Source organism: Myotis nattereri, assembly GCF_964212035.1.
Source record: "Myotis nattereri genome assembly, chromosome: 10".
Taxonomy (NCBI): domain Eukaryota; kingdom Metazoa; phylum Chordata; class Mammalia; order Chiroptera; family Vespertilionidae; genus Myotis; species Myotis nattereri.
In genome coordinates, this window is record NC_138085.1 from 83,936,941 (window position 1) to 83,944,313 (window position 7,373).

The 7,373-nt window shown below is 63.0% G+C and overlaps 1 protein-coding gene across 2 annotated transcripts; it reads left to right on the forward strand.

Annotated features, from left to right (window-relative positions):
• The first annotated feature begins 920 nt into the window (after positions 1–920).
• TMEM18 (transmembrane protein 18) lies at positions 921–5,286 on the forward strand. Of its 2 annotated transcripts, none has more exons than XM_081101314.1 (5): positions 921–1,127; positions 2,145–2,265; positions 3,076–3,130; positions 3,610–3,703; positions 3,786–5,286. In XM_081101314.1, the coding sequence occupies exons 1-5, from the start codon at positions 1,071–1,073 to the stop codon at positions 3,879–3,881; spliced, it is 423 nt and encodes a 140-aa protein (XP_080957440.1). In that variant the 5' UTR covers positions 921–1,070; the 3' UTR covers positions 3,882–5,286. The 2 variants fall into 2 exon arrangements, with proteins under 2 accessions (XP_080957440.1, XP_080957441.1); XM_081101315.1 differs by having other exon boundaries at positions 989–1,127; positions 2,148–2,265; positions 3,786–5,276.
• The last annotated feature ends 2,087 nt before the right edge of the window (positions 5,287–7,373 follow it).

Genomic DNA, 7,373 nt, shown 5'->3' on the forward strand with positions numbered 1-7,373 from the left:
TGGGACCGGCCTCCTGCTGCCACCTGCTGGTGCCCCCATTAAACTGCGGCTGCGCTGGGAGCCCGTGGACGCCCCGATCCCGCCCCGATCCCCCCCCAATCCCGGGCCTGAGCGCCTCTCCGGACCGGGGGCGCCGAGGGGCAGTCACCTCCTGGCGGAAGTCGGAAGAGAACAAGGGTCAGCTTTGCGGGAAACAGTCTGCACCGCACGTGCGGGGGCACTTGGATCTTTCCGGACCTTTCCACTCAGGTGCAGGGAACACCGTGCCTGATTTTGGGAAACGGGAAAACCTATTATCGAAAATTAGGGCACTGAGCTCAAAGGGGCGGCCGCGACGATAGAGCCAAAGGGCGGAGAAGGCCGCGGGCGGGGCAGGAACCCTAACACCCCCAAACGGGAGGCCGGAGAGCGAACCCGGCGCTCCCTCCGCCCGCGAGCCCGTGCCCGCCGCCCGCCGCCGCCGCCGCCATCCCGTAAAGTCCAACGAGGGGACCGCGGGGCCTGGCTGTCGGACCGGGGACCCGCATGTCCGCGTGTGGGCGGGAGCGGCGGCTGGACCGGGGTGGAGCGGGCAGCCCGGCCGCCTCCGTTTCTCCCGGGAAAAGACCATGAACTCGCAGGCCCTGGACGCCACACCGGGCACCCGAAGGCCCGCGGCTCCGAGCGCTGCGCTCGGTGGGAGGGAGGACGGGCCGCGCGCACAGACCGGGACGGAGGCCCCGTCAGGCCAGCACAGGCCGCCTCTGGCAGCGGCGCCGCGCTCCGTCCGGGGAAGGCCGCCGAGAACCGCAGCCCCCGCCCTGGCGGCACCGCGACTCGGACCGGCCCTGCGCGCTGCCCGGCGCCCCGCCCGGCGTCCTGCTCCTCGGGCCCAGCGGCACCCCTGTGCTCACGTCACCGCCACGAGATACCGCGAGATGTGCGCTCGGACCGCGTTCACAGGGGACGCCCGCCCCCTTCAGGTCTCGCGACACACGAGACCCCGGGAGGGGCGACGCGAGAGGCACACCTGCCGGTAGTCGGGCGGGCTCAGCCTGACGGCGGCGGCGAGGGCGGGTGCTTTGGGCACGATGCCGTCCGCCTTCTCAGTCACCTCCTTCCCCCACAGCATTCCCGCCGTCATCACGGTAACTTGGCCAGTTCGGTGCCGCGGTCGGAGCTGCCCGAACTTCCCAACGTCCGCCATGGCGTTGGGGGCGGGGCCTGAGCGTGTGGGGGACGGTGTTGGTGGAGCGTCCGGGGCGGGGCCTGAACAGTGCGGGCGGGGCCTGAGCAGTGAGGGCGGGGCTTGTGGGAGGGGCGGGGCGTGGGCGGAGGGGCGCGGTGCTGCTCTCCCCTGCCCTGCCTCCTGGAAGTGTGGTGCCCGCCCGCCCTCCCCGTGTCCCTCGCTCCGGACCCTCGGACGCGAGTGGGTGGACGTAGCTCGCGGCCAGCTTACCTGCCCGGCTGCATGGTCCTGCGGGCCCGGCGTGCGGGAGGGCGGCCGCACTGGGCCTGAAGGCTTCGGGCTCAGTCCGGGGGGCCTGGCCTGCAGCCGGGTCGGGGCAGGGCGTGGATCCGAGCACAGGGGGGCATCGGGCCGTGGGGTGAGGACCTGGCCAGCGTGGGGTTGCGCAGACCTGGGCTCGCAGCACTGTTTGCAGGCTGGGGCAGGGCGAAAGGAAAAGCAAGTCTTGCCATAGGGATGGCTCGGATTTCTCAAGGCCTTAATCCTGGGTTAGGGGCTTGAAATAGGGGTCTTGAGGAGGAGTAACCAAGGGCATCTCCTGAACAAGCCACTAACTTCCTCCTCCCTCCTGGGACAGTGACCCTTAGGGTCCCCTCGTCTCACAGTGTGACAGCTCCACAAACCCCAGGGCCGGCCAGGAGGCCACCACTCTGTGCTCCAGCATTAGACCCTGAATTCCTCTCCGGACCCTGGGGCCATGGTAGCCACGGAGGGGTCCCGGTTCCCTCCTTCCCTTCCCGCTCCCTCCCCCTCTTCTGTGAGGCCCGGGGTCGGGGGCCTCTCTGGACGCCTTGCTCAGTAGCCCCAGAAGTAAGTCCTCAGGAGTGAGGGGTCACTGACTCCCCACTGACCCTGGAGACTGAGGCCTGGCCCCGAGGGAGTTGGTGTTGACGAGTGTCCAATGGTGTGTCCACAGCAGATAGACTGGACGGAGCCCTGGCTCCTCGGCCTGGTCGTCTTCCACGCGCTCTGCCTGCTGCTCACCTGTGTGTCCTCCCGGCGATACGAACTGCAGGTCGGGCACTTCCTGTGCCTCGGTGAGTGGAATGAACAGAGCTGCGTGTTGCGCCTTGCGTGTTCTCAGCATGTAGCGTGTTCCTGGGGCCCAGCCCTTCCGTCTGGGGCTCTACTCTTAGTCTCAGGGCTCGCCCTGATTTCTCTCTCGGGAATTCCAGAGGTGACGTGAATTTGTGGATATTGTATTTGAAAGGAATCTACCGAGCACCTGCCTTACCAGGGAGGGGTCGGGACCAGTTGCACAAGACGAGTCAGGGTTGGTGAGATGCTGATTCTTGACAAGCTTTTCCCCGTGGGTGGAGTGCAGTGCTGCTCGCTCTGGCAGGGAGGGTGCGAACTGGGAAGGACACGTGCACAAATCAGCGTCCCTGCGGCTGGGGCTCCTGCTGCCCTGGCTTGGCCCCCAATGCTGCTGCTCACAGGGCGGCCCTGTTGGCGGAATTGCCAGGTCCGGGCTCCGCGGCTCTAGGCCCTGCTGCCCAGCGTCCCCTTGGCCTGACCTGTGCCTGGGGCATGAGGAAACGGGGCAAATAGCCAGCGCGGTGGCTCTTGGTTTTCGGGCAGAAGACTGAGTGTTGCTGAACCGCTCTGCATGGTTTCACTGAGACGTGGAGACTGACGTGTGTGGACCTGGTTTCCTTTCCGTTAAAGGGTGTGTCCTGACGTTTCACAGTTTTGTAATTGTTACCTGACGTTATATCTAAAGGAGAAATTCCACTTCTCCTCAAACTCTTGCTGTCTTGTGTTTACACTGAGCATGCATCTGTAGAGGATGTTTCCACAATGACTAATGGTCAGTCACGCAGGTTCTAACACGGTTTCTCTTGCAGTGACCTTGGTCTATTGTGCTGAGTACATCAATGAAGTGGCCGCCATGAACTGGAGGTGAGCCCTGTCGGGCAGGTCGCTGTCCGGCTTCTGCCTTTTGGAACGAGCACCTGCATGCAGCACAGCAGCCTCCGCTCGGACAGGTTTAGGCTGGGGAGCGCTCCTTACACATTCCTACTGGCAGTGCCAGCTGCAAACGGGGTGATGCTGGCCAGGACCTCGAGGGAGAGAGAGGTCAGGGGCTGTTGACAGTGATGTTAGCGGCAGAGGAAGGAAGTGGCCTGATGGGGTTGGTGCGCGTGGGCCGCGTGGAGAGCACGCTGCAGCCTCTCCCCTCCCGGGACCATGTCCAGTGTCAGGGCCTCAGCTCCGCCTCCGGACGCCAGGGTCTGGCCGTGTAGGACCCGAGGGCCGTGCCGTCATCGGGGGAGGGTTCTGCCTTCGTGACCGAGACCTCCAGCAGCCTCACACTAAGTAGAGCGTCATTTAAACGTGGTTGCGCTATGCCAAGTGATTTTAAATTTTTCTTGAAACAGGTCGTTTTCGAAATACCAGTATTTCGACTCGAGGGGGATGTTCATTTCCCTGGTCTTTTCGGCGCCGCTGCTCCTCAACGCCATGGTCATTGTGGTGCGTACTTAGGCCTGCTGCGCCCTCGCTTTCCCTCTGTACGTGAACCCAGTGTGAACGCTCTCCAAACTCCTGCTTTCAGGTCATGTGGGTCCGGAAGACGCTGACGGTGATGGCCGACCTCAAGGCCCTGCAGCAGAAGGTGAAGGAGCAGAGGAGGAGGAGGAAGGAGGAGTAGAGGCGCAGCGGCCGCGGCGTTCCTGGAGCTGTCCCGTCGCCGTCTTGAGAACTAAGTGCTGGCGTGGCCGGCCCGTCCCAGCAGCCACCGTTGTTTGTAAAGATGGCTTTCACCGCGACACTGCTTTGTCTGCAGCTAATGCTCAGGTTGTCTCTGCGGTCGGTTATGTGACCTGGGTTCCTGCAGGAGTTACGACGTGTAATAATCATCCTCCACAAGTCACAGCGTCCAGGCTGTTACCTCGGTCGCCAGTGACCGGATACACAGTGCCAGGTGGTCACGAGGCCCCGGCACGAAGCCCCAGGTGGTGGACGGAGCTGGGCCTTTGTGGAGCCGGCTCTCGGAGGAGTCACGCAGCCAGCTGGGAGCTGGTCCAGCCACAGCACGAGTTGAAAGTCCCTGTCGCTACAGTGCAATGCTGGTGGGACGAAGGCACCGGCATGGGTGGGCCAGGGGTTCTTCACAGGCCGCTGCCCGGCTTTCTCCACTGGCAGAGAGGAGCGAGGCCACGGCCACAGCTGAGGCCCCGGGGTCTTCGGGGGGGCCTTGGAGGTCAGCACAGTGGCCCCGCACAGACCGGACACTCGGGTCCTCACAAGCCCCTGGTATGCAGCGAAGTGTCCACACGTCGCAGCCCCTCTCCACCGCTCCGGGGGTAAGGCCCCCGCGGTGCCGTCAGCCGCTGAGCGCCTGGCGATTATTGACAGCAGGTGCTCCTTCAGAACAGTGTCACTCACGTCACAAACTAGCGGATTTGAAATAAAAAACCAGCACAGCAGCCGCCCACGCTGTAGAACACTCTCCGTGTGTTCAGAACAAACACCCGCGGGCTGTGTCCTGGACGAGCACTGAGCTAAGCAGTTCCCAGCGTGGCTGTGATTGGCGGTAACTCCGTACAAAACACGCCTGGGCACCGTCACGTGTCACCGCTTTCTCAGGTCCCCTGGTTGGCTCCCAGCGCGGTGTGGCCCCAGGCGTGTGACACTGAGTGGTCACTGGCAGGGTGGGCGTCCTCCATCAGCCCCCAGATGGCCTGACCCCAGTGACAGCAGTGCCGAGGCAGAACGGGGACCTTGAACGGGACCCTGGGAGCGAGGTCCTGACCGGACGCTACGTCTCGGCATCCTGGACCCTTCCCGCGAGGCCGGGCCCTGGGAACGGGCTCTGTCCTGGGACGAAGCAGAACGGGGCTCCTTCGCTGCTCCTTGAGGTTTGATTCCCGGTCAGGGCACAGGCCTGGGTCTCGGGCTCAACCCCTAGTGGGGGGCATGCAGGAGGCAGCCCATCAATGATTCCCTCCCTCTCTGAAATCAATAAAGATACATTTTTAAAAAGAACTCAGTTTATACTTGGCATGTAATATAAAGATTCACAACTTTGGAATATATTTAGTAGACATTTGTGGAATTTTGTCTTTAATTTCTTTTAGCATAACATTCAGCCTCTATCCACACTGCACTTGCCTTTGAAGTGAAGCTGATGATTGGCTGGAGTTGGGCTGGTGACCAGGGACCAGGGGAGATGCTCACTCCCTGGAATCTCCGCCCCGAGCGGAGGGACTAAGATTCCTGGGACTTCGGGCCTTTCCTGGCCCCAGGGTTTCATCAGGGGCGAGGGGAGCCGGTGAGAGAGTGGCTGCCAAGGGTCCTGCCCTCTCCGTCCCCGTGATTCCTGTCTACGGGCTCCAACAGGAAGCAGAACAGTAGGCAGGGAGGTGGCGGGCCCTGTGCTGCTTGTAACTGCGATCAGAGGGGGGCGTCCTGGCTCCGTCGCCATCTGTTCTCTAGAAGCAGGAGTTAGAGGAGAGGGCCCCAGAACACGGGCTGTTTCTCGCAGCTCCAGCAAATGAAAGAAACAGACGTCTGTCGTAGGAATCCCGTCCTCAGGCACAGACCCACCCACCTCAGGCTCAGGGGCCAGACTCGGGTTTTCACGACAGCGACCAGTGAGCTGCGTAATGGGCAAAGCTAAAGAAAAAAGCTGCTGTCATTTGGGATTTTCCCAAGATTCAACTTCAAAAAATAAGGTGAAGGCTGGTGGGGGTCTTTGTGTCCCAATATCCCCGCTAAGAAAACCCCAGTTTCCAGGAAGTGGACGGTAGGTGGCGCCCAAACTGCAGTTTCCAGCCACGTGCACGTCCAGCTGGTTTGGTTTTCACTGACTTCAGACCCTTCCTGGCAGCGTCACGCTGAGGAGGCCCCGCCTGCCTCCCCGTCCGTCTGGTGGCTGCCCCTCCGGGAAGAGAGCTGGACCTGCCCTGTGACGGCTCCGGTCACAGACCAGCGGCCCCTCCTCCCCAAGGCTCTGTGTTCAGGAGCCGCGTGGTCCCAGGGACGTGACGTTGGCATCTTACGGCGTTTCGTTATCATTTTGCATGAAATCCCTGTAAGGCCTGCAAAGCCTTTCCTTCCACTTGTAGAAAAGCCATCTCACAACCCAGAGCTGGGGAGCCATGGCTGCAAGGCCGGAGGGGGGGGGGCGGTGCAGGTCCGCGGCGCCCCCTCTTCCCCCCGACCCCCCGGCTCCCGTGTGAGACCCGAGTGCAAGCCCTGGACGGCCCCACAAGCCTTGGGGTGGGAGAGACACATGCGATTTCATTGACTTCACATTAATGTTGGTTATTTCAACTCTAATTTTCAGCTCGTGCTAAATGCAGGTCCTTTGCTGGGGCAGGTGTGGGGTGAGGCGAGGGTCTCCCATGGCAACGAAGACACTCGGATAAGCAGGCAAGTGTCTTCCCCTGAGAACATGGGCTCACCTCTAGGTACCAGGTGCGGGATGCAGCCCCCCGGGTACCAGGTGAAGGATGCAGCCCCCGGGTACCAGGTGAGGGATGCAGCCCCCGGGTACCAGGTGCGGGATGCAGCCCCCCGGGTACCAGGTGAGGGATGCAGCCCCCGGGTACCAGGTGCAGGATGCAGCCCCCCGGGTACCAGGTGAGGGATGCAGCCCCCCGGGTACCAGGTGCGGGATGCAGCCCCCCGGGTACCAGGTGAGGGATGCAGCCCCCGGGTACCAGGTGAAGGATGCAGCCCCCTGGGTACCAGGTGCGGGATGCAGCCCCCCGGGTACCAGGTGAGGGATGCGGCCCCCCGGGTACCAGGTGCGGGATGCGGCCCCCCAGGTACCAGGTGCGGGATGCGGCCCCCCGGGGGTACCAGGTGCGGGATGCAGCCTCACAGAGAATGCAGCAGCAGCCGTTGCATCTGGAGTCCATCTCCCGCCTGGCCCCCTGGCCCCCGGCCCCACCGAGAGGAGCATGGAGACGTGACATCAGCCTCTGACGGGCGAGCTCCTCACTCCAAAGAAAGCAGACCCACTCCCTCTGTCACGTCGCTTTAAAGCCGCGGCGGCCAAGCAGCCCGAGCATCCAGCATGTGGCACTGATCTAGGCTATGACGGCTCCATCGCTGGCCCTGCCTCATTGGCAGCGTCTGACGACGCCCACCCCTCCGTGCAAATACCTGGATCCTTTCCAGATCACTCCCAGGT